Source organism: Pan troglodytes, chromosome 23, assembly GCF_028858775.2.
Source record: "Pan troglodytes isolate AG18354 chromosome 23, NHGRI_mPanTro3-v2.0_pri, whole genome shotgun sequence".
NCBI classification, from domain to species: Eukaryota; Metazoa; Chordata; class Mammalia; order Primates; family Hominidae; genus Pan; species Pan troglodytes.
The window spans coordinates 33,947,791-33,974,813 of NC_086016.1; the positions used below are offsets into that span (position 1 = coordinate 33,947,791).

Here is a 27,023-nt window from a genome sequence, read left to right on the forward strand (position 1 = left end):
TGTTTTTTCAAAGCTTTCACAAGAAATTTATAAATACTTGTTCTTGTTATAAAATATTCAAATGACCCAGAAGTATTTAGAGTAAAAAGTACAAATTCTCTTTTACCTCCTATCCCTTCCTCCAGCTTTCTTCTCAGAGTTAGCCACTGTTGAATGTTTAGTGAGCATCTTTCCAGTCCTTTTTAAAAAAATATTTTTATGTGTATTTACATAGAGATGGTGTCTCACTCTATCACCCAGGCTGGGGAGCAGTGGAGTGATTATAGCTTGCCACAGCCTTCAACTCCTGGCCTTGTGAGCCACCATGCTCAACCTCAATTCTTTTTATGGCATCAGAATTTTCTGGTAAATATATGTTTTGAAAGGGACATTTAAGTACTGATAGATGTGCTTTAAAATTAATTGTATTACTCGACAGTCAATAAATTGCATTTCAAAGAATCTTCCGGTTTTTCCTTTCAGCCCAGTTATAGGTAAAATCATTGTTTTTATGTTAAAGTAGTGAGTTTCGATGTCCTATGTCATATTGTAGAAAGCCATGATTTGGGGAAGAAAATCCCAGAAGATAAGGATGGCTGATGAGTGGATTAAATTTAAATAGGTCATTTTGTTTTATTTTATATATTTTTTAGAGATAAGGTCTCTCTCACTCTGTCATCGCCCAGGTTGGAGTGCAGTGGCACGATCAAAGCTCACTGTCAAAAATAGGTCATTTATATTCACTAAAGATTGCTCTAATTAGTTGAAATGACTTTGAAATGTGTCCGTTTTCTTAAAATAAGTGGCAGGTTGCTCGTGTTTGTGTGATCTCTTTTAGCAAAGAATGATACCAGTAACCTCAGAGTAAAGTTCTGGCTCATTCCCAATTTTAGATTGATCATTTTTCTTTGATCGATTCTTTTGTACTGTTTGAAATACTCAGCACAGAATTTGTACTTGGTTTACATTTGTAATTTTAGCTCCAATTTGCCTTTTTCAACCATAACTGGTCAGAACTCTTTTGCAGAGTGAGCCTTCTTAAGACAAGCTGTTTTTATCTTTCCATAGGTATGAATCCTAGGACCCAGAATAAGGATTCTCTAGAGGACAGTGTTTCTACCTCTCCAGACCCAAGTAAGAGGGGGCAGCTGACTGGGGAAAGGGGTAGACAGGGAGTGTGGGGTGGTCAGAGCATGAGGAAACAAGAGGAAGCCCTGTGGGAAGTGAGTGGTCCTGAGGTACACATATCTCTGGGGTATGGGAAGGCGATGTGGTGAGGGAGGACTCTCTGGACTCTGTGATGGAAAGTGAGGGGGTGTGTGACTGAATGACCTGTTTTGGAAGGTGATTCAGGGGCACCTGGGAAAGGTAGCAGATTCCCTATAAGGCCCCCATGCTGGTCCAGAGCTGGCCTTCACCCTTAACTGCCTAATGATATCTCCATGAAAAAGTTGGAAAGACATAATAGGCTGTTAACTGGAATCATTTACCTGCCTGTAGTTGAAATATTTGGCTGAATTGCATTCCTTTTGATTGTCTTTTTGAATAGCTATGCAGTAAGAGAATGTCTAAATATCTATAATAATAAAATAGCAGAGAAAATCCTACCATTTGATAAACTTTACTTAGCTGTGACCAATGGATGTATATCACTGAGTCTTTTTGTCCCCACTTTTTTTTTTTTTTTTTTTTTGAGATAGTGTCTTGCTCTGTCACCCAGGCTGGAGTGCAGTGACGTGATCTCGGCTCACTGCCACCTCTGCCTCCCAGGTTCAAGTGATTCTTCTGCCTCAGCCTCTTGAGTAGCTGGGATTATAGGCGCGTGCCACCATGCCTGGCTAATTTTTGTATTTTTAGTAGAGACGGGGTTTCACCATGTTGGTTAGGCTGGTCTCAAACTCCTAACCTCGTGATCCTGACCTCGTGATCCGCCCGCCTTGGCCTCCCAAAGTGCTGTGATTACAGCCGTGAGCCACCTCGCCCAGCCTTTGTCCCCACTTAATAATCCTTTTACTATTTGTTCAGGTCCCTCCTAGCAGTCATTTGTAATGGCAACATTAAGCATATTACTGTATCTTGGTTTGAGTAATCATTTCTTATTCATGACCATTTGGATGGCTTTCTGCTTTTTAGCCGTAGCATATAATGCAGGTATGATAATACCTGGTGGGCTGAGCACGGTGGCTCATGCCAGTAATCACAGAACTTTGGGAGGCTGAGGTGGGTGCTTCACTTGAGCCCAGGAGTTTGAGACCAGCCCGGGCAATATAGTGAGACCCTGTCTCTATTAAATTAGAGTTAATAATAATACATAATACATGGTGCAGCAGGTGTATTTTTTCTTTTGGTTAATGTCTTTGGATTACATTCCCCAAAGTATGGTTGGCAGATTGACTATTTTCCAGAAAGCTACCAGCAATGAATAGATGATTCTATTTCTCTACAACCCTGTCACCGGAGTTTGTTACCTTTGCTCATCATTGTTATTTTAGTGGTTCTGAGGTGTGGAACTTCCTCAGAGTCCCTCTTTTCAGAACCAGAAGATACTGGGGTTAGAAAAGAGGCTGCACTCTTTTCCTAGAGACAGAACACCCTTAAACTTACAATCAGGATCCTTTCTCATCATGAGATCTCGAACTAAGCATTTGAACAGTCTGTGTCTTGTTGTGTGCCCAACAGAAAGCATTTCTACAAGATTTTTATAATCCTGAGGGTCAGAAGGCTGATGATGGCCAGGATGATCTAAGAGGACATAAAGATAGATTTGTCTTCTGTTTCTGGCTTCCCCACTGGGGCTTTGATCAGGTCCTCATCTTCTGTTTTAGCCAGGAAGTAGAAACAAGCTCACCTTCTCGGCTGCCATATAGAAAAATGGAGATGATTAATTAGGCTATTCGGGGCTATGTTTTGGATTCCTGAATTATTAATGAGTTAATAAGGCCTGTGTAGAGCATGAATTAGATCTGTTGCAGGCTAAATCATCTTCCCCAAGTCAGTGGTGCCACGTGGGGCATCTTTCTGCTGTGACTTAGCACACAAATTTTGTTCTTCATTGACGGGAGGGCTGATGAGGCAGCAGGGGCTACAACACATTATAAGCTGTTAGCATGGTACAAAAATAAAGTGAGTATCCCATTCAGAACTTAGAGACAAACGCTCAGAGTTTTTCGGCTTCATATTGCTCCCTTCTTTGGAAAGTTAAAAGATAGTCTTCACTTAAATTACTTAAAGAGGTAACTGCCCTATTATTTTAACTCAGTGAAGCTCAACCAGGGAGGATTTTCCTAACCAGGGAGGATTTCCCTCCCCCAGGGGAACATGTCAATGCCTGCAGACATTTCTGGTTTTCACAGCTAGGGGATGCCACTGGCATCTAGTGAGTAGAGTCCAAGGATGCTGCTGCGGTACCCAGGACAGCCCCCACAACAAAGAATTATCTGGTTCAAAGTCTCTGTTGTTGCCGAGGCTGAGAAACTCTGCTTTAACTGAGGAGCAGGCAATTCGGGACAGACCCATGTGGTCAGGACTGCTCTGCTAACTGCAGCCTTCATTTTTGGATTGTTAAACTCTGTCTCTTAAAGTTCCAGCCTCCTAACTTTCCCAGATATCCTTACTTGATTTTTCCTCCCACCCTTTTGAATCTGTTACTTATTTTTGCAGTGCTAGAAGTATTCCTTATTTCTGCTACTGTATGCTGTTTGCTCCCAAACGAGGCTGAGCTCCCCTCCTTTCCCCACCTAGCCACTCTGCAGCCCTTGGGAGAGGCTCGTGCTTGGGCCTCCCTGCTCTTGGAACATTGATGTGCTTCGACATGTAATTCTGCCTGCCCTGCCGTAATCTCACCTGCATTGCGGCTGCAGCTCACAATCAGCAGAAAATGAAAAATATCAGCTGTGAATCCCATTTGCATGATGGGATTGGATAAGCATGTGCACTGCATTGTCTAACAAACTCTGTTTCTCTCTCTTTCTCCCTCCCCTACCCCGTTTCTTCCCAATCCTGGCAATTTTACCATCTTTCACCATGAACTTTTTTCCCCACTCTTCCCTCCCCTTCCCTCCCCTGGCCCCCCATCCCACACTTGCCATGGTGACCACATGTACCTTTTCCCCCTGTTATGTGAGGCAGTTCTGACACTGTCTGCTCCCCCTGTAGTGCCAGGCTTCTGTTGCACAGTTGGAGTGGACTGGAAGTCTCTCACTACTCCGGCGTGCCTCCCCCTTACCACCGACTACTTCCCTGACCGCCAGGGCCTGCAGAATGACTACACAGAGGGCTGTTATGATCTCCTTCCAGAAGCAGACATCGACAGGTCAGTGTCAGAGAAAAAGGCAGTTGGCTTGGTTTGTGAGGGTTTCGGATATATCCCACACATGCATCAGAACACTGGATTTGTGCTCGCTTCAGCAACACATATATTAAAATTGGAACGATATAGAGAAGATTAGCATGGCCGTTAAATAAAAAATTAAAAAAAAACATTGAATTGTATTTTATCTTTCTTTTTTTTTTTCCTTTTTTTTTTTAACTGAGAGAGGGTCTCACTCTGTCGCTCGGGTTGGAGTACAGTGGTATGATCACAACTCACTGCAGCCTCTACCTCCTGAGTACAAACAGTCTTTCCACCTCAGCCTCCTAAGTAGCTAGGAGTAGCTGGGAGTGGCAGCACCACATCTAGCTAATTTTTGTGTATTTTATAAAGACGCTATTTTGCCATATTGCCCAGGTTGGTCTCAAACTCCTGGGCTCAAGTCATCTGCCCATCTGTTGCGTCCCGAAGTGCTGGGATTACTACCTTGAGCCACTGTGTCTGGCTGAACACTGAATTTTCAAGCCTGTGTCCTCTTTTTATATTTGGGTAACTTTTTTTTTTATTTTTTTGAGACAGAGTCTCACTCTGTCCCCCAGGCTGGAGTGCAGTGGTGCAGTCTCATCTCACTGCAACCTCTACCTCCCAGGTTCAAGCGATTCTCATGTCTCAGCCTCCTGAGTCGCTGGGACTACAGGCGTGTGCCACCACACATGGCTAATTTTTTGTATTTTTAGTAGAGACAGGGTTTCACCATGTTGGCCAGGCTGGTCTCGAACTCATGACCTCAGGTGATCCACCCACCTCGGCCTCCCAAAGTGCTGGGATTATAGGTGTGAGCTGCTGCACTGGCTGTGGGTAATTTTATGATGTAAGAACTGTTCATTTCTCCAGAGTTCTATTGATATCAACTATTTCTCCTCGTTGATTGATTTATTTTTAACTCCAGTTGGTTCTGGCTTTGATGTTTATTCTCATATTTTCTAATGCAATTATTTTGGGCACACTAAATCTGATCTTCTTTTCTAAAATTACTCATTTGGGCATTGAGTTACCTGCCTCTTTTCACCTCTTTGAACTGTTAATTTTCCCCAAAACACTGATTTACAAATTGTTAGTAGTTTTTTTTTCATATTTTCTGTTATATTTTCTTTTCTCTATCTCTTTTATGTACTGTCATCCAGGCTGAAGTACAGTGATGCAATCTTGGCTCACTGCAACCTCTGCTGGGACTACAAGCGCGTGCCACCATACTTGGTTAATTTTTGTATATTTTTTGGTAGAGACAGGGTTTTGCCATGTTGCCCAGGCTGGTCTTGGGCTTATGCATATGCAATCTGCCCATCTCAGCCTTCCAGAGTGCTAGGATTACAGACATGAGCCACCATGCCCAGCTCAAACTGTTAGTTTTATGAACCACCATAGAATGGTTATAAGGGGATGAAGCAAAGGAGGTGATGAGACTGTGCACTCTTAAGTGTCACTGTCTCGGGCCAAGCATCTGTATGAGCAATCATCTGTTGTTTTCAGGAGGGACGAAGATGGTGTGCAGATGACAGCCCAGCAGGTGTTTGAAGAGTTTATTTGCCAACGTCTCATGCAGGGCTACCAAATCATAGTGCAGCCCAAGACACAGAAACCCAATCCCGCCGTCCCGCCCCCGCTGAGCAGTAGCCCACTCTATAGCCGAGGTGAGTTTTTCTCCTTGGATTTCTATTTTTTTCTCTTCTACTGTGTATGTGGAAGTGGGTTTTCAAGATGGTAGATAGTAGATAAATTTAGTAGTAATCGTTTTCGACATAAAAGTTTTCTTTATAAATTCTACTTAAGTGAGGAATAAAGTCTCCTTTAGGTATGGATTTATTTTAAATGCTCTCTTTAATTTACAACTCTCCCTTTAAGGCAGTGGATGTGGCCAAGTTCAGGAATGGGACAGCCTGGCTTGGACAGACACCTGGGAATAGTAGGCAGCTGAGTCACTACTGAGCTGTCAATGTTTCTAAACCTATATTTAATTGTTTCTAGTACAGTACCTGGCACACAGCAGATTGTCAGATGTTACCTGAACCTGAAGTTTACATTTGTTCTTATTTTCTTATTCTGGGTTCATCTGTCTCTTATCACTGAAGCTTGGTGACTTGAAGCAAGAATGGGTCATCCATGAGTGGCAGATTAGGCTAGTAAGTAACAGAGAATCGGTGTTGCTAATTGAATCAGAGCCAGGCAATGGAGAGCTCCTCTAAAATAAGTCTAACAGAGGGAATTAAGTGCAGGTGCCTGGAATCAGAAAGCAGTAATCACTTCCTGGAACAATCAATGAGCTGTCTTAGTCTCCTGTCTCTTCATTATTGCTAACAAGACCCCCCCCTCCCCTGATCACCTAGTGATAACCTTGGATCATCTTTGTCCCCATGAAAGCTTCTTGGGCCAGAGGATCAGAGAACTGTGGCCCTGTTGGAGCATGCGGTCATCCAGTCCAGGCCCTGTTGTTTATGTATGAAGCTTTGGACTCTACCTGGATTTTCTTTGAAAGCCCCTTGTGACATTTATCACATGTTGCCTTGTATTCATCTTCCAGACCCTACTGAATGTTAACCTTTTTGAGTGCCAAGACTATTTCTGTTCATTTTTTTGTCCTCCACAATGGAAACTACATGCCTGGCATACAGTAATATGCAACAGTATGGGTTAATAAGTATATGAATTATACTTTAAGTTTTAGGGTACATGTGCACATTGTGCAGGTTAGTTACATATGTATACATGTGCCATGCTGGTGCGCTGCACCCACTAACTCGTCATCTAGCATTAGGTATATCTCCCAATGCTATCCCTCCCCCCTCCCCCCTCCCCACCACAGTCCCCAGAGTATGATATTCCCCTTCCTGTGTCCATGTGATCTCATTGTTCAATTCCCACCTATGAGTGAGAATATGCGGTGTTTGGTTTTTTGTTCTTGCGATAGTTTACTGAGAATGATGGTTTCCAGTTTCATCCATGTCCCTACAAAGGATATGAACTCATCATTTTTTATGGCTGCATAGTATTCCATGGTGTATATGTGCCACATTTGTATTACTTTTGTATATAAAATTATGTATTTGCAAAAAAAAAAAAAAAAAGTATATGAATTTGGCTGGGCGTAATCCTAGCACGTTGGGAGGCTGAGGCAGGAGGATCCCTTGAGCCCAGGAGTTCAAGACTGGCCTAGGCAATGTAGGGAGACCCTGTCTCTAAAAAGAAAAGAAAAGAAAAATAAATATATGAATCCATTTATTCACACATTGATTCAACAGTATCTTTGAAGCACTTACTCTGCCTGGCTGGGGAGAGGATTTGTAGCCCAGTCAGGGAAAATAACATTAGTCAAACTATGAAATATAATTATATGTTGTGATAAAGGCTGAGGGAGAAGTCATGGGGCTGTCAGAACATTTAATATGGGGCCCTATCTAATCTGGTGGGTCATGGACAGCTTCCCTGAGAAGATGAGGTTTGAGATTAGACCCGAAGTACATGTAGGAGTTACCAGGAGCGGCAGGTTGGGAATGGAGGGCAGGAGTAGAAGGGAAGGGCATAACAGGCAGAGGTCAGTTTGTGCAAAGGCTCTGTGGCAGAAAGCATTGAGATACTTTCTGGACGCCAAAAAGAAGGCTGATATGATGGAGCACAAGGAATAAGCCGGAGGTGCAGCCAGAGATGTCAGGAGACCCAAGCCTGTCTGAAGGATTTTGTCCTTTATCCTAAGAGTAATAAGATGAATTCACCTTTCATGTCACTGGCACCTTCCAGGCTGCCCACCTGTTGTTCTCTGGAATAGCTGGTGGATGTCCCTCAGTGGTCTGAGTTCCTCTGTGTCCAGTTCTGTTCCTGGCTGATCCATGAGCCTCATGTGATGGTTAGTTGGCCAGAGGCTACTTGCCTGACTGTATCCTTTCTGGTTATTTTTTTGCTGTGATAAATTTAATCTCTCTAATTTCTATAGTAACAGAAAGGGTACCATTGTTATCCTAATTACTAGAAAAGTTGCCATCACAACCAGGCCTGTGCTGCTTATTCATCAGAGATTTATTGAATACTAAGTGTGAGCCAGGCCCTGTTCCAGCAGGGAACAGAACAGCATCAGCCCTCCCCTCAGAGTCTACAGTCTATGGCAGAGTCAGATGTTAAACTAATAAACCACAAGTATATATTTGATCACAGATTGTGAAGAATAAATACCATGCAGGATAAACACAGGAATAACTGGGGTGCACCTAATTTAGAATGGGGGTGTCAGGTACGATGTCAGATGCTCATGAACCTTGTCCCATGGCATTGTCTTCCCAACAGCCAGCAGAGTGTTTGTTGCATGAATGAAGGAATGCTTGGATGAGGGCTTGCCCTCTTTCTTGCTGTAGAAAGTGAGATTTGGTGCCCAAGATCACACAAGCTGGCAAGTGAAAGTGCTGGGGTTGGACCTGGGGTCCCCTGAGTAGCTTCTGTTTTGTATGCAGCTGGCCTGCTACTCCCTTGGCACCATCGGGGAAATTTCCACACTCACAGTGAATATTATTTCAGCCTCTGCTGTCCTCCTCTCTCCTCTTGACCGCTCACATGCTGCCTGTCACTATGTGACTGTCTCAGAGCTGAATGAGTGTCGCCAGTGGAAGGTGTCCAGGTTCTTGGCACCTCAAAGAATTGGACAAAATGCACAAACCAAGGAAAGAATGAAGCAGCAAAAGGAGAGATTTATTGAAAATGAAAGTACACTCCACAGTGTGGGAGTGGGCTGGAGCATAGGGGCTCAAGGGCTCCTTTACAGAATTTTTTAGGGTTTAAATACCTTCTAGAAGTGTCCCGTTGGTTACTTGGTGTACACGCTAAGTAAATGAAGTGGTGGCTCGCAATCAGTCTGCTTGGTTGCTGAAGTGAAGTTACACAGTTACACTTCTATGCAAACGTCTGTTTGGTTGTAAAAATCAAACCAATCAGAGACACTTTCAGTTTTCCATCTGCCTCACAGAAAAATCGGAGAGTGGTTTGTGAAGGGAGTAACCTCCGGTCCTTTTGTTACTTAGGTGTGGAAAGTTGGGGTTTTCCTTTTGATTTAGTTCTAGGAAGTCAGCCTGAATTAGCCTTAGGTTCCCTGCCTCCAGACCCTGTTCTCCTGCCTCAAGAGGACTGCCTTTCATTTCTAGATCAAAGGAATCTTGGCTTGGCTTGGTTGTTCTTTGAGGCATGATTTTTACTCTCTTGAACACTTGTCATTTTCTTGATTCCTGATTATTTTCCTCTTTCCTGCGTTCAGTTCAGTTCAGCTAATACTGGACATGGCACTTTATCAGGTGCTTCTAAAAATGTAAGGAGGAACAACGTTTGAGCCCTGGCCTCCTGGAAGTTTTAATTTGTAAGGGGTGACAGACACACGCACAAGGAGCTATATACAAGGTAGGATTCAGACTGCTGATGGGGCCTGATGGCTTTCTGGAAGAAGTAGCATTTGATGGTGACTTCAGATGATCTGGGATTTCAGTGGTGGCCCAGGAAGAGAATGCAAAAGAAACAACATGAGCAGGCCGAGCACGGTGGCTCACGCCTGTAATCCCAGCACTTCGGGAGGCTGAGGCGAGTGGATCATCTGAGGTTGGGAGTTCAAGACCAGCCTGACCAACATGGAGAAACCCCGTCTCCACTAAAAATACGAAATTAGCCTGGGGTGGTGGAGCATGCCTGTAATCCCAGCTACTCGGGAGGCTGAGACAGGAGAATTGCTTGAACCCAGGAGGTGGAGGTTGCAGTGAGCCGAGATCGGGCCATTGCACTCCAGCTTGGGCAACAAGAGCGAAACTCCATCTCAAAAAAAAAAAAAAGAAGAAACAACATGAGCAAATATTTGCAGCAAATCAATAAATGGTCCTTTTAGACTGAAACTTGGTATAGCAGTTTAGGATTAGTGAGAGCTAGGACCAGAAAGCTAGGTTGGCTGCCACCTTGGAGTGAGAACCTCGAATGCCAAGGTGGGCAGCTTATGCTGGTGTAGTAGAGTTCCATTTTAGTAACACAGTCATCTCTTACAGAACTTTCCTCTCCAGAGGATGAGGTATCAGGTTGTTCAGCTTTGAGTGTGCCATCTAGGTACTATCAGCTAGCACCTTCAGGCTCTAATCTGCTCCTGGTTGGTTTAATAACAGAAAAATCTGCCAACCTCAGGAGTTTTTGTATGTTTTTTTTTAACCAAGAATAACTTTCTTCCATGAAACTGCCCCTAAGAGAAAGTGTTACATTGTTTTCTGAATCTATATGGATGAGAAACAATTGACTGTTATAGGAATGAGCTTCAAACAGATGGAGGAAATTATTATTTTTCTGTTAGGCCTTGTGTCCCGAAACCGCCCCGAGGAGGAGGACCAGTATTGGCTGAGTATGGGCAGAACGTTCCACAAAGTGACGCTGAAGGATAAGATGATCACAGTGACGCGATACCTTCCCAAGTGAGTATTTGGATATTTAAAGTCTTCAGTTATTGTCCTGAATTATGGCCACATACTAAATTGTGTGTATAGTACATCATTCAAACTGAGGAAGTTCAGTGGTTGGTTTTTCTTTTGGAGTTTTGTTTGTTTGTTTCTAGGGTTATTTTAGGGTTATAGCTTACCTACTTCCAAAAGGGATTTGATTCATCTTATAATGTTTAGCATGATTCATGACAAGCCTATTTCAAATAAAGATTGTGAGGAGAGAAGAAGGAAAGAGTTTAAGAAGATCTTGAGAAATTTCTAGTACCGTTCCCTGGGATAAGTTGGTTACTACAGTTGAGGGGTAAATGTCAAGGATGGTTCTAAGTGTATAGAGATAGAAAATAAGAATTGGCAGGAATTTGTCTCTAACTCTTTTGAATTTGGGGACCTGCCCTTTATTTTGCAGGTATCCTTATGAATCTGCCCAGATCCACTACACCTACAGCCTCTGTCCTTCCCACTCAGACTCAGAGTTCGTCTCCTGCTGGGTGGAATTCTCCCACGAACGGCTGGAGGAGTACAAGTGGAATTACTTAGATCAGTATATCTGTTCTGCCGGCTCTGAAGACTTCAGGTCAGAGAGTGGGCTTTGGATTTCCATCTTTGCATCCTTGGGCAAGGATGTATATGTGTATTTTAACACTTTCTGCCCTTTCTCTCTCTCTCCCTTTTTCTTTTTTTTTTTCTTTGTAAAGAGACAGGGTTGACTGGGCGCGGTGGCTCATGCCTGTAATCCCAGCAATTTGGGAGGCCGAGGTTGGCAGATCACCTGAGGTCAGGAGTTCGAGACCAGCCTGGCCAGCATGGCAAAATCCTGTCTCTACTAAAAATACAAAAATTAGCTGGGTGTGGTGGTGCGTGCCTGTAATCCCAGCTACTCGGGAGACTGAGGCTGGAGAATTGCTTGAACCCAGGAGGTGGAGGTTGCAGTGAGCCAAGATCAAGCCAGTGCACTCCAGCCTGGGCAACAAGAGTGAAACTGTCTCAAAAAATAAATAAATAAATAAAAATAAAATTAACTGGGCATGGTGACATACCCCTATAGTCCTAGCTACTCAGGAGGCCGAAGTGCTTGAGCCCAGGAGGTCGTGGCTACAGTGAGCCTTGATAGTGCCACTGCACCCTAGCCTGGGCAACACAGCAAGACCTTGTCTCAAAAAAATAAAATAGGTTAATGTGATAAATTTTTTGTTATGTATATTTTACCACAATTGAAAAAACAAACCCCACGAAGCTCAGTGATGATGTGCCCTTTGATGCAAGTGGCAGTGCAGATTGTGTTCTTAACGTTTTCTTCACTAGTTGGCTGGTAGCTTTGTGACGTCTCATTTTTAATTTTTGATTTCTATGCATGATTTGTGATTGTGATGATAGCCACAAATTCACTGGGCCTGGGTGTGCAGAAGCATTCTGATATCTCTGGAATCAAAGCAAAAACTGCCTTTGTGGTCTTCCTTCAGAGCTCTTTTTTTTTTTTTTTTTTTTGAGACAGGGTGGAGATGGGGTCTCGCCATGTTCCCCAGGCTGGTCTCAACTCCTGAGTTCAAGCAATCCTCCTGCCTCGGCCTCCCAAAGTGCTGGGATTATAGGTGTGAGCCACCATGCCCATTCTCAGAACTTGTATTTTCAACAAAGCCATGAGCTGTAGCATCAAATGAGCACGTGCTCATGGGGAGATGGACCTTCACACACCAACTCCACAGAGAGTTTACTGAGAGTGCTTTCATTATCTCCTTTTTCTCACCACCACCCTGTGTTTTCCTTGCCCCCTTAGCTTAATTGAGTCCCTGAAGTTCTGGAGGACCCGCTTCCTGCTGCTGCCAGCCTGTGTCACCGCCACCAAGCGCATCACGGAGGGGGAGGCCCACTGCGACATCTATGGGGACAGGCCCCGTGCAGACGAGGACGAGTGGCAACTCCTGGATGGTTTTGTCCGCTTTGTGGAGGGCTTGAATCGCATTCGCAGGCGGCATCGCTCGGATCGCATGATGCGGGTAAGGGCTCCTTGGACTCAGGGAGTGCGCCTGGTGTGAGATGCAGGGCCTGCCACCTCCTCTATTAGGGGCCTCTCATCATCAGCCTACTTATTTACTCCTCAACTGCCCAGTGTTTACCTTAAATCCAAAATAGTGTTTTCTCCTCCACCGTGGGGTAAAGGAGGAAGGGATAGAGTGCAGGCAGTGACTGGGTGGTGTTCTGTGGCATAGAGCCATTCCCTTCCACCTGAGGACATGGTGCCTTGAGGTGCTCCCCAAGTGGGACCCTATGTTGAGCACAGCTGCTTGTGTGACTGGGTGCTGAACCCTGAGTAGAAACTCTCAGGAGGTGAACAGCAGCAGTCCTTCCTCACTCTACTTGCTCCAGAGTTCCCAGCACCCTGTGCCTTATTTCAGTCACACACCACCCAGTGCGGAGACTCAGGCTTCTGGGGGTTATGGAATATGCCAGCTATAAGGGGCAGAACTGGGATTCAGCATTTTGTTTAAACATATAGTATAATTGACGTGTGTGTGTGTGTGTATGTGTGTGTGTGTGTACACAGGTCTATGAATTTTAACAAATATATAGATTCATGTAACCATCACCATCACTTCAAAAAAATTCTCTCATGCTAGTCTTTTTTTTTTTTTTTTTTTTTTTTTTTTGAGACAAGGTCTCACTTTGTTGCCCAAGCAGGAGTGTGGTGGCATGATCATGGCTCACTGCAGCCTTGACCTCCCACCTTAGCCTTCCAAGTAGCTGGGACTAAAGGTGTGCATCATGTCCAGCTAATTTTTTGTATTTTTTGTAGAGATGGAGTTTCCCCATTTTGCCCAGGTTGTTTTCAAATTCCTGGACTAAAGTGCTGGGATTACAGGCATGAGCCACCATGCCTGGACTTATGCTAGTCTTTATAGTCATGTTCTCCCCCATCTCTAATCCCTGGCAACCACTGGTGTGTTCCTTATCACTGTACTTTTGTCTTTTCCAAACATCACAGAAAAGAGAATCACACAATATGTGACCTTTTGAGGCTGCCTTCTTTCACTTAGCATAATGCCTTCTGATTCATCCAAGTTGTGTGTATAAGTAGTTCACTCTTTTTAATCACCAGGGAATGTTCCATCATCAGCCATGTTTTTTTGTTTTTAACCTCAAGTTCAGTATTCTTCCTCTCACGCCAGCTGCCTTATATACACAACATCACTTATGATTAGAAACGTGTCTGGGAGAGCTTGGATAGTGGGAAGAACTTTGGTTTTGAAGTGAGGTCACTGGAGTTTGGATTCCAGCTCCAGTAGGATGTGGGATAAGTTCCTTAACCTCTCTGAGCTTCAGTTTCTTCTTCTGTAAAATAGGGCTAACATTATTTACGTCATAGATCTGTGGTGAGGGTGAAATGAGGATGTGCAAATAAAGGGACAGTTTATTTTTAGCTCACCAGCCATTTGAATGAAAGGCGGTTTTCTGTCACTTACTGAACACTGAGAACCTGTGTTCCTTGACCCTGTCCATGGGATTCCCAGGGCCTGGAAATGCTGCAGCATGCCCTGGGGCATGAGTGGCTTCCACTGAGAGCCCACTTGGCTGATGGCCTTGTCTCCTCTTCTCTGCTTTAGAAAGGGACCGCCATGAAAGGCTTGCAGATGACTGGGCCCATTTCCACGCATTCTCTGGAGTCAACTGCACCCCCAGTGGGGAAGAAGGGAACCTCAGCTCTCTCTGCCCTGTTGGAGATGGAGGCCAGTCAGAAGTAAGTGCTTGGTGGAAGACTGACTTGTCCCCACCTTGACAGCCCTGAGGGTTTTCAGTGCCCTGTTCCCTTGAGGGGGTGAAATATTTCCTTTACAAGGAGCTTGTAATTAGGGAGAAGGCATTTACGTGAAAAGAAAGCTAGGCTAATACCTGGTAGGTGTTGGATAACATGAAATGGGCCAGAAGTTATAAACTTTTAGATTGGGACTTAATTTGAATTACAGACTCATTTAATTTAGCCCACAAAGTATTTCAACATATTTGAGCCGGGGCCAGGTGTGGTGGCTCAGGCCTATAATCCCACCACTTTGGAAGGCCAAGGTGGGCAGATCACTTGAGGCCAGGAGTTTGAGACCAGCCTGGCCAACATGGCAAAACCCCATCTTTACTGGGGAAAAAAAAAAAAAGCCAGGTATATTAGTCCATTCTCACACTGCTAATAAAGACATACCTGGGACTGAGTAATTTATAAAGGAAAGAAGTTTAATCAACTCACAGTTCTGCAGGGCTGGGGAGGCCTCAGGAAACTTACAATCATGGCAGAAGGGGAAGCAAACACATCCTTCTTCACATGGCAGCAGCAAAAAGTGCAGAGTGAAGGTAGGGGAAAAGCCCCTTATAAAACCATCACATCTCGTGAGAACTCACTATCATGAGAATAGCATGGAGGTAACTGCCCCCATGATTAATTTACCTCCCACCTGGACCGTCCCATGACACGTGGGGATTATGGGAACCATAACTCAAGATAAGATTTGGGTGGGGACACAGCCAAACCATATCATTTCACCCCTGGCCCCTCCCAGTTCTCATGTCCTTGCATTTCAAAACACAGTCATGCCTTCTCAACAGTCCCCCAAAGTCTTAATTCATTCCAGCATTAACTCAAGTCCAATGTCTCATCTGAGACAAGGCAAATCCCTTTTGCCTATGAGCTTGTAAAGTCAAAAGCAAGTTAGTTACTTCCTTGATACAATGGGGTATGGGCATTGGGTAAATACACCCATTCCAAATGGGTGAAATTGGCCAAAACAAAGGGGCTACAGGCCCCATGCAAGTCTGAAATCCAATAGGGCAACCATTAAACTTTAAAGTTCCAAAATGATCTCCTTTGACTCCATGTCTCACATTCAGGGCATGCTGATATAAGAGGTAGGCTCCCAGGCCCTTGGGTAGCTCCAGCCCTGTGGCTCTGCAGGGTACCACCCCACTTCCGGCTGCTTTTACGGCCTGGTGTTGAGTGTCTGCCACTTTTCCAGGTGCATGGTGCAAGCCGTCGGTGGATCTACCATTCTGGGGTCTGGTGGATGGTGGCCCTCTTCTCACAGCTCCACTAGGCAGTGCCCCAGTGGAGACTTTTTCCTTCCGCACTGCCCTAGCAGAGGTTCTCCATGAGGGCCCTGCCCCTGAAGCAAACTTCTGCCTCCCCTGAAATCTAGGCAGAGATTCCCAAACCTCAATTCTTGACTTCTGTGCACCTGCAGGTTCAACACCACATAGAAGCTGCCAAGGCTTGGGGCTTACACCCTCTGAAGCCATGCCTGAGCTGTACATTGGCCCCTTTTAGCCATGGCCAGAGTGGTTGGGATGCAGTGCACGGAGTCCCTAGGCAGCACACAGCAGGAGGCCAGGCCCAGGAAACCAATTTTTCCTTCTGGGCCTCCAGCCCTGTAGTGGGAGGGGCTGCATGAAGGTCTCTGACATGCCCTGGAGACATTTTCCCCATTGTCTTGGTGATTAACATTAAGCTTCTCCTTACTTACGCAAATTTCTGCAGTAGGCTTGAATTTCCTCCCAGAAAATGGGTTTTTCTTTTCTGTCACATCATCAGGCTGCCAAGTTTCCAAACTTTTATGCTCTGCTTCCTCTTGAACACTTTGCTACTTAGAAATTTCTTCTGCCAGATACCCTAAATCATCTTCTCAAGTTCAGAGCTTCATAGATCTCTAGGGCGGGGCAAAATGCCACCAGTCTCTTTGCATAGCAAGAGAGACCTTTACTCCAGTTCCCAACAAGTTGCCCATCTCCATCTGAGACCACTTCAGCCTAGACTTCATTGTCCATATCACTATCAGCATTTTGGTCAAAGCCATTCAACAAGTCTCTAGGAAGTGCCAAACTTTCCCACATCTTCCTGTCTTTTGAGCCCTCCAAGTCGCTGGGAAGTTCCAAACTTTCCCACATTTTCCTGTCTTCTTCTGAGCACCCCCAGACTGTTCCAACCTTTGCCCGTTACCCAATTCCAAAGTCGCTTCCACATTTTCGGGTATCTTTACAGCAGTGCCTCACTCCCCAGTACAAATTTACTGTATTAGTCCATTCTTATGCTACTAATAAAGACATACCGGAGACTGGGTAATTTATAAAGGAAAGAGGTTTAATTGACTCACAGTTCAGCATGGCTGGGGAGGCCTCAGGAAACTTAAAATCATGGTGGAAGGGGAAGCAAACACATGCTTCTTCACGTGGCAGCAGCAAGGAGAAGTGCAGAGTGGAGGGGAAGGGAAGCCCCTTGTAAAATCATCAGATCTTGGTGGGCGTAGTGGCTCACACCTGTAATTCCCAGCACTTTGGGAGGCCTAGGTGGGTGAATCACCTGAGACCAGGAGTTAAAGACCAGCCTAGCCAACATGGTGAAATCCCATCTCTACTAATAATACAAAAATTAGCCGGGCATGGTGGCGCACACCTGTAATCCCAGTGACTCAAGAGGCTGAGGCAGGAGTATTGCTGGAACCTGGGAGGCGGAGGTTGCAATGAGCTAAAATTGCACCACTGCACTCCAGCCTGGGTGACAGAGCAAGACTCCATCTAAAAAAAAATAATAAGTAAATAAAATAAAACCATCAGATCTCATGAGAACTCACTCACTATCACAAGAATAGCTTGGAGGAAACTGCCCCCATTATTCAGTTACCTCCCACTGGGTCCCTCCCAAGACACATGGGGATTACGGGAACTACAATTTGAGATGAGATTTGGGTAGGGACACAGCCAAACCATATCACTGGGCATGGTGTTGCATGCCTGTAATCACAGCTACTTTGGAGGCTGAGACACGAGAATAGCTTGAACTCAGGAGGCGGAGGTTGCAGTGAGCCGAGATTGTGCCACTAAACTCCAGCCTGGGTGATAGAGTGAGACTCTGTCTCAACAACAACAACAACAAAATTTGAGCCGGGTTTTAAATTTGAAGATTCCATATAAATATCTGGATTGTATAGATTGTATATGAATTTTTATATTAAAAATATAATATACATTATATATATGACATGATACATGATGTTATATAATATGTAAAACAATATATTGTGGATAATATACTGTAGTACTCTCAATGCTCAATTTCAGTTACCCAAGGTCAACTGTGGTCCAAAAATAGACGAGTACAGTGCAATAAGATATTTTGAGAAAGAGAAAGAGTCCACATTCACGTAACTTTTCTTACAGTATATGGTATAATTGTTCATTTATTATTAGTTATTGTTGATAATCTGTTACCATGCCTAATTTATAAATGAAACTTCAGCATAAGTATGTATTTATAGGAAAAAAACATAGTACATACAGGGCTTGGTACTATCCTAGGTTTCAGACATCCACTGGGGATCTTGGAACATATACCCCTCAGATAAGTGAGGACTATTGTAATGCAGAGTTGGCCAGGTGCAGTGGCCCATGCCTGTAATCCTAGCACTTTGAGAGGCCAAGTTGGGCAGATCGCTTGAGCTCAGGAGTTCGAGACCAGCCTGCCTGGGCAATATAGTGAGACCCTATCTCAAAAAAAAATTATAGTTAATATATAAAACCCAGTTTTGCTTGAGGCCGGGCGCAGTGGCTCATGCCTGTAATCTCAGCACTTTGGGAGGCTGAGGCGGGTGGAACACAAGGTCAAGAGATTGAGACCATCCTGGCCAACATGGCGAAACCTCATTTCTACTAAAAATACAAAAATTAGCTGGCGTGGTGGCACGTACCTGTAGTCCCAGCTACGCGGGAGGCTGAGGCAGGAGAATTGCTTGAACCTGGGAGGCGGAGGTTGCAGTGAGCCGAGATCGCGCCACTGCACTCCAGCTTGGTTACAGAGCGAGACTCCGTCTCAAAAAAAAAAAAAAAAAAAAAAAAAAAATCCAGTTTTACTGGATTTACACAGGGTCCACATCTGCACCCAGCCACAGTGAGCTGGCACTTCAGAAGGGGCATATGCCTTGGTTTCACACTCTGGTCTTAAACTTGTCTCACACACTCAGTCATGCTACCTGGCTGGCTTTTCTAGGCCTTTGGGTATGTGGCCTCTTTATAAACAGTAAGTGTAACAGTTGATAAGACACTGTTGGGACCACACTTGGTTGGGAAGGCAGGAAGAGTGTGGTGTCATGGGAGGTGGGATTCAAACTGGCATTGTAGGAAGCAAAGCGTTTACATGGGGGTGGGTGAGACTTGAGGAAGAGAAAACATTGCCTTTGGCTGCCTTCCCTGCCCCTCTCCACCTCACAGCTAGATCAGGTTCCTCCCTGTGCTTGCCAGCATCCTGGGCCTACGTCCATCAGAGCACTTACCAGTATTCTGCTGGGAGCCAGTTGTCAGTTGACTTCTCCCTGACTTGACTGTGTGCTCTGAGGCCAGAGGCTGTGTGCCATGCCTGGCACATAGTAGGTGTGTAATGGATATTTATTGAATGATGGGTTGGGGGATGCTGAGGGTCTCCCTGTAGAGATGTGAGGTGAGCATGTTAGGGGAGGCTAGACCTTGACTGTATGGTATGAGGGTCTGTCATGCCCGCAGGAACCTGCACACATTAGGCTTTCCAGAAGTAACATCGAACAAGCAAGTGTGAGGTATGGTGGGGACATGGAATTGGAAAGACAGTGTGGGAATTTGGATGCTAGGCTGTCCTTACACATTCTCATGGCAAGAGGAATCCTTTGAAAGTTTTAAAAATTCTATTACAGGCCAGGCGTGGTGGCTCACGCCTGTAATCCCAGCACGCTGGGAGACTGAGAGGTCAGGGTTACTTGAGCCCAGGAGTTCAAGATCAGGGTAGGTAACATAGTGAGACCCCATCTCTACAAAAAATTAGCCTAGAGTGGTGGTGAATGCCGAGGTGGGAGGATTGCTTGAGCCTGGGAGGTTGAGGCTAGGCTGTAATTAGCCTCAGTTGCGCCACTGCACTCCAGTCTGGGCGACAGCAAGACCCTATCTCAATAAAAAATGAAAATAAAAATTTTATTAGAAAATTTCAAAGGGATACGAATAATAGACTGGTATAATAAATTCCTGCTTACCCATCATCACGCAGCTTCAGTGAGAATCATCTCATGGCTGACCTTATTTCATTTCTATCCAACTTATGTTTTCCTTTTATTTATTTATTTATTACTTTTTTTTTTTTTTTGAGATGGAGTTCCGCTCTTGTTGCCTAGGCTGGAGTGCAATGGCACGATCTTGGCTCACCGCAGCCTCCATCTTCTGGGTTCAAGTGATTCTCCTGTCTCAGCCTCCCGAGTAGCTGGGATTACAGGCATGCGCCACCACCCTGGCTAATTTTGTATCTTTAGTAGAGATGGGTTTTCTCCGTGGTGGTCAGGCTGATCTTGAACTCCCGACCTCAGGTGATCCACCTGCCTCGGCCTCCCAAAGTATTGGGATTATAGGCGTGAGCCACCGAGCCTGGCTTCTTTTATTTTTTTAAATCAAATTCCTGATGTCATTTCCCTTCATCTGTAATATTTCAGAATGTACCTCGGAAAGACAAGTACTCTTTTTTAAAAAAACAAAACCATGGTATTATAATTTACCTTTAAAATTACAACAATTCCTTAATATCATGAAATAGCCAGTTGGTGTCTTTGGCAGAAGTGGTTTTTTTGGAGATGAGCTCCCTGTGTGGGAAGGCTTGGTGGGCGGGGGCCAGGAGGCAGAGTCCTATCAGGAGGCTCCCGCTAGTCCAGGCAAGAGGCAGCTGAAGCTGGATGGAGGGTGATGATGAGATGGAAAGGAAGGGATGAAGAACACGGCAGGGTGCCTACGGTGAGGGGACAGATGAGAGAAAGATAACTGGGATAGGTTGGGTTTGTTACTGAGGGCACTGGGTCTTCTTTTGAACATATCTTTATCAGACCAAAGGAAGATGCCAGGACTCTGTGTGGCAATTTCTCCCTGTAACTAATCACAGACTTTTCCCACTGGAAAAGAGAACAAGGAACATATGTTGCTGGGAGGGGTGTCAAGCTGGGGGTGAGGTGAAGGGATCTTATTTTGTCAGTGAGTCATTGTTTAGTATGCACCAAGGAGCCTGTTTCTGCTCACACTGAAGAAGCATATCTTGGGGGTAGTGGTACCCCCAGTGTGAAGGGTGAGATTCTCAGCCAACCCCAAGGCAGGAGGCAGGACAAAGAGACCCAAGACTTCCTCCTTGCCACGGATGACTGCTCCCGGGAGACGTGCTACATTTTCTGAATAGAGGTAGAGTAGAGGGAACCAGACATTTATATAACATTTGTATAACATTTGCTTGCACAGAATTTTTTATTTATGTGTTTTTCTTTTTCTTTCACTGCCCCAGATTCCGTTTTATTTATTATGCAAAACAACATACAGCAGCATGAAAGCACTTACAGAATTTCACCTGTAGTCCCACCATCTTAACTGTGTATATTTCTTCCAGTTTTCTTCCCATCTTTATCTGTAGGCATATACATTTAGTCGGGCTCTTGTGAAAGACAGAAACCCTGGAATCTTAGCTTTGTGCTGATTAATAGCAGTGGGACCAGTCTGGGCAGCAGGTGCTGGCCAGTGGGCTTTTCTGTTCCTATTAGATGAGGATGCCAGCCAAGTCAGGGCAGAGAGAGAGAGACCCCACCAAAGCAGATGGACATTCGTGTTCTGTCCAAGGTGGCTCTAGTATGTGTGTCTTACTCAGGCCTTTCTGGGGAAAGCATGCCAGCAATGAGCCACAGTGTGCCATCTGCCTGCAGAGGCACGTGAAGGGCGTCTGCGTGCTTTTACCCTTCCTGCTTCTGTGTAGGCTGTGTCTTCCTCCTGCCCACCCTTTAAGGCCCACCCGGTGCATATGTGTCACTACCTCCATGGAGGTGTGGCTAGTGACCCCCTCCTGGCTGAACATACCTGAGCATGCCCTCATGTATGTTCTCATGTATACACATATGCATTGTACCTTGTGGTTTTGTGGCAGTCCCCTCTTCCTGAGCCATTAGAAGAAGAGCTTCTAAGGGCAAGGACAGGGTCAGTCTTCTTCTCAGAATCCCTGACTCCTAGTCAGTGCATCAGCATATAGCAGGTGACTCAGTACATGTGGACTGTCGTGTGCATCAGATGACAAATCCAAGTGGTCACTGGGGATGCAAGAATCTCACAGCATGCATTTGTGGATGAGGCTTGGAGGAAAACACACTGCATTGTGATAGAAAGAGAGACTGTGGTGTCAGTGGACAAGGAAAATAATCTAGCACCTAGTTTTTTGTCCTGTGAATTACACCTTAGAGCATCCAAGTAATTGGTGTGGGGAAGTTTCTCTTTTTAAAATATCCCAGCTAATAAATACAGAAGGAATGATGGACTGTCACTGTGTATAGTCTCTGATGAATGAATGGATCTAGCAAAGATTGTCAGTGGCAGCTCACATCATAAGAGAGAGGCAGCCATTCTGGGCCTCCAGGCAGAAGTGCACGGTACCACTTAGGAAGAATAGTGGCCCAAAATTTGACCAAAATCTGCCCAAATCCCTTGATGTAACTTCTGCTTCTCAGGAAGTACAGGGCACAGAAGAACATGTTATATAATAAAGGGATGTAATCAGCACATCCAGACTGTGTAAGTTTACAGGGCTAAAGAGCTACTTTCTTTAACAAATAAATTGCAAGGATAAGGAGAGATGAAGAGGAGCTTATACCTTAAAAAGGACTTAAGAGATATAATGTATGATAATGTAAGGACTTAATTGAGTCTTGCTGGTTTTTTTTTTTTTTTTTTTTTTTTTTTTAAGACAGAGTCTTGTTGTGTCACCCAGGCTGCAGTGCTGTGGCACAATCTCGGCTCACTGCAACCTCTGCCTCCCAGGTTCAAGCGATTCTCCTGCCTCAGCCTCCTGAGTAGCTGGGACTACAGACGTGCGCCACCATGCCTGGCTAATTTTTGTATTTTTAGTAGAGACAGAGTTTCACCATGTTGGCCAGGATGGTCTCAATCTTCTGACCTCGTGATCCACCCACCTTGGCCTCCCAAAGTCCTGGGATAACAGGTGTGAGCCACTGTGCCCAGCTAAAAAAATTTTTTTGAGACAATTGAGGAAATATTTGACATTAGAAAAATTGTTATCTTTTAGAGATACTGAAATGTTTAAGGATGAAACAATGTGTGAGTTTTGCTTCAAAATATTTCTTTTTTTTTTTTTTGAGACGGAGTCTCGCTCTGTCGCCCAGGCTGGAGTGCAGTGGCGCGATATCGGCTCATTGCAAGTGCCGCTTCCCAGGTTCACGCCATTCTCCTGCCTCAGCCTCCCAAGTAGTTGGGACTACAGGCGCCCGCCACAACGCCCGGCTAATTTTTTTGTATTTTTAGTAGAGACGGGGTTTCACTGTGTTAGCCAGGATGGTCTCGATCTCTTGACCTCGTGATCCGCCCGCCTCGGCCTCCCAAAGTGCTGCGATTACAGGCGTGAGCCACTGCGCCTGGCCAACTTCAAAATATTTCATGTGGGTAGGCAGGGTGTATGGATGAAACCGGAATGGCTCTAATGATATAATTTTGGTAAGGGATATGTAGGGGTTCATTATATTGTCCTCTTTACTTTTGTATATGTTTGTATTTTTTCAGAATGTAAAAAAAAAAAAATTTAAGGGAGAGTGCAACAGGTTACTATGGAAACAGATTTTTGCATCCCTGGTATGTGATTACTTCTCATTGAGTAACAAAAGTGTCAGAATTTAAGATAAGAAAAGTGTTGCAAATTGGGTTCTCAGGGAAGCGGACTGAGATGGGGTGTAGCATATAGGATGCTTATTAAGGAGAGCCCTTGGGCACAACACCTGTGGGAGAGATGGGGAAGAAACCGGAGTGGGTGCCAAGAGAAGCTGGACTACAGCCCAGACCCAGTGACAGCCTCAGGAGATCCCACTGGAACAGCCCTCAGAGATGTGCTGAGTTGGGCCAACACACACACACACACACACACACTTCATTGCCTATGACACACACACACACACACTTCATTGCCTATGGCAGCCCATGCAGCTGGGGCTGTCCCTGAAGGGGCTAACAACTGAGACAGAGCCTCCTAGACAGCCACACACACACACACACACACACACACACACACACACTTCATTGCCTATGGCAGCCCATGCAGCTGGGGCTGTCCCTGAAGGGGCTAACAACTGAGGCAGAGCCTCCTAGACAGCCCTCTCAGTGCTGGGACAACAACAAGGCCATGGTGGAGGGGGCTGGGACCTGCCTCGCACTGTCCATCACAAGAAGTAATATATATTATAGTAATAATGAAGCACTTAAGACTTCAGTGTGAGCCTTCTGAAACCTAACAATAAAACAGTGATATATTAAAGCAACATAATTTAATCTAAAATAAAGTGTAGTTAATTTTAGAACAGAAAAAAATTAGGAAAATAAACATGAAAATATTCATTCATGTACATCAGAACCGAGATGGGGTGAGATGTCGTAAGGATACTGTATTTGTCTTGCGTTATGAGATAATGTCTGTTAGTTTGGTTTGGAGGGTGATGTAGCTATGTACATTTGAAAGATTAACCTATAAATCCCTTCAAAATGTATAGAGAATTAACACATCTCCTGTTTTATGCTGCATGTTAATGCAGTTTTTTGTTTCTTTGTTTGTTTGTTTGTTTTTTGTCGCACAGGCTAGAGTGCAGTGGCACCATCTCAGCTCACTGCGACCTCTGCCTCCTGGGTTCAAGTGATTCTCGTGCCTTAGCCTCCCGAGTAGCTGCGACTGTAGGCGTGCACTGCCACACCGGGCTAATTTTTTGTATTTTTAGTAGAGATGGGGTTTCACCATGTTGACCAGGCTGGTCTCAAACCCCTGACCTCAGGTGATCCGCCCACCTTGGCTTACCAAAGTGCGGGGTTTACAGGCATGAGCCACCACACAGTCTTAACATTCAGAATGTGCTTTTGCTGGTATATTAAATAAAAATTGAGAAAAAAGTATTTTTACAAGAATTTTAAAAATGGTGTTCACAGACAGTCACTCAAACCATGTCGGTCCCCTTTTTAAGGTCATATATAAGCACCAGATGCTGCCAGAATGCTTTTAAAGTTGGGCTATTTTCTGATTTACTGTGCAGGACTGGTGATTGTTCAGCACAATGAATGAAATTAAGGGTATCATGAAGGTCTGGAAAGGGAAACAAGGCAGAAGTGTGTGTTTCAAAGATGACAGCAACAGAGCTGTCTGCATCTTGGCCGACATGGATGCTTCACCAGGGAGCTCTGAGCAAGCTGCTGTCATGTGCTTTTCCTCCTTTCAGGTGCCTGGGAGAACAGCAGGCAGCTGTGCATGGTGGGAAGAGCTCCGCCCAGTCAGCCGAGAGCGGCAGCGTTGCCATGACTCCCACCTACATGGACAGCCCACGAAAGGTAAAGGAAGCCGCGGTAGCAGGGAGCTGTCGTGTGCTCTCAGAGACTCAGTGTGGAGGGTAAAACAGATCGCCCTTCAGATCCAGGATTGCATGTGCTGAGGCTTTGGATGAATTCTACCCTGAACCCTTTAAAGGTTCTATTACTGTTACTACTTTTATATAGGGACTTTCTTATTCACAGTTGTAAGGAAGCTAACTTCTAGTTAAATCCGGATATAAAACAGTCAGTCATGCTTGTAATCCCAGCACTTTGGGAGGCCGAGGCTGGAGGATCAGTTGAGCCCAGGAGTTTGAGACCAGCATACGCAACATAAGGAGACACCATTTCTTAAAAAAATTAAAAATAAAATTAGCTAGATGTGGTGGTGTGTACCTGTAGTCTCAGCTACTCAGAAGGCTGAGGTGAGGGGATCCCTAGAGCCCAGGAGGTTGAGGTTGAAGTGAGCCATGATCACACGACTGCGCTCCAGCCTGGGTGACGCAGTGAGACCCTGCCTCAAAAAAATAAAATACAACAGTTAAGCTAAACCTCTTTGGTTCAATGCCCAAGATCTGGCCTGAGCTTTGTATTTGGCCGTCTGGTTTTCCTTCACCCTCATCTTTAGCTTTCCCAGAGGGGAATAGAAAGCTACTGAAGTAGCTTCCACCAGAGCTCGCTCTTCTTTGATAATGAAATTCCCATCAGTTTTCTCAGACTGCTGAGAAATACAGTCAAATGGGAGTATCCTGGGGTGGGGGGAAAATACAGAAAACCTGAGACTTTAGGCCTCTATCAGGAACAAGTACAATAAAGAAGCCAAAAACTCCATGGGTCTTTTAAGACCAATAGACTTGGCTCTGTCAGCTCCTTCTGGGAAATTCAGATTCAGATCATTCTGTTGTGATAGGACAAGCTGACTGTACTTACCTCTCTCTTGTCCCTATCACTGGGAGATGAAGGAGATTCAATACATATATGTTATTTTTCAAAATTGTGGTCAAATGATATATCTGTGTTTATTTTACCTCCATATCATGAAAATTTCTCATGTCATTAAATGTTTTACAAAAGCATGATTTTTAAAAATAATTATATACTTTTTTCTTTCGTTTTTTTTCCCCTAAGCAACCCCAAAGAAAAAAATAGCTATATATCATTTTATCATATGAATATGCCTTAATTTATAACTTCTTTTGGTTAAAATTGTAGATGGTGATTTTTAAATGATTTTTGGTATTTTTCTATAAACTTTAAAAATTATTCTACAGTATACCACAGTTACAATGTTGCAGTGAATATGCTTGCAATAATCATTTGACCACACCACTGATTAATTCCTTAGCATAAATACTGTAATTACACTACATGGGTAGAGGGATAAAAATCTGAGAAGAAGTATCAGCCAAGGCCGTGGGCAACTTGTAAACCAAACGTTGGCAAACCTAAATACATATTTTAGACTTTGTGGCCAAGAGGCAAAGCAAAGCTATTGTGTAAGTATAGTATTTCCATAACTATTTAAAGTTGTAAAAACCATTCCTTTGGTTTTTTTTTTTTTGTTTTTTTTTTTTTGAGACGGAGTCTCACTCTGTTGCCCAGGCTGGAGTGCAGTGGCGCGATCTCGGCTCACTGCAAGCTTTGCCTCCTGGGTTCACGCCATTCTCCTGCCTCAGCCTCCCAAGTAGCTGGGACTACAGGCGCCCGCCACCACGCCCAGCTAATTTTTTGTATTTTTTAGTAGAAACAAGGTTTCACTGTGTTAACCAGGATGGTCTTGATCTCCTTACCTTGTGATCCGCCTGCCTCTGTCTCCCAAAGTGTTGGGATTACAGGCGTGAGCCACTGCGCCCGGCTTTTTTTTTTTTTTTTTTTTGAGACAG

At 44.6% G+C, this 27,023-nt stretch overlaps 1 protein-coding gene and 1 non-coding gene across 44 annotated transcripts in view; both read left to right on the forward strand.

Annotated features, from left to right (window-relative positions):
* Positions 1–27,023, forward strand: part of DEPDC5 (DEP domain containing 5, GATOR1 subcomplex subunit) — a 155,279-nt gene that overhangs the window by 78,655 nt on the left and 49,601 nt on the right. For 23 of the 43 annotated variants that reach the window (XR_010156137.1, XR_010156138.1, XR_010156136.1 and 20 more), the window contains 8 exons: positions 1,048–1,113; positions 4,108–4,291; positions 5,819–5,979; positions 10,644–10,761; positions 11,195–11,362; positions 12,563–12,782; positions 14,388–14,521; positions 25,053–25,161. Coding sequence is in view for 31 of the 43 variants with exons in the window: in XM_063808195.1 (XP_063664265.1) it covers positions 1,048–1,113; positions 4,108–4,291; positions 5,819–5,979; positions 10,644–10,761; positions 11,195–11,362; positions 12,563–12,782; positions 14,388–14,521; positions 25,053–25,161 (1,160 nt within the window). In the remaining 12 variants the exon portion in view is untranslated. Of the gene's footprint in view, positions 1–1,047; positions 1,114–4,107; positions 4,292–5,818; positions 5,980–10,643; positions 10,762–11,194; positions 11,363–12,562; positions 12,783–14,387; positions 14,522–25,052; positions 25,162–27,023 lie in introns of those variants that run through there. The other 20 variants (XR_010156141.1, XR_010156143.1, XM_054675701.2 and 17 more) reach the window with 4 other exon arrangements.
* LOC112206801 (U6 spliceosomal RNA) lies at positions 4,374–4,480 on the forward strand. The gene has a single exon (XR_002941271.1). It is a non-coding gene; the product is annotated as a U6 spliceosomal RNA (small nuclear RNA).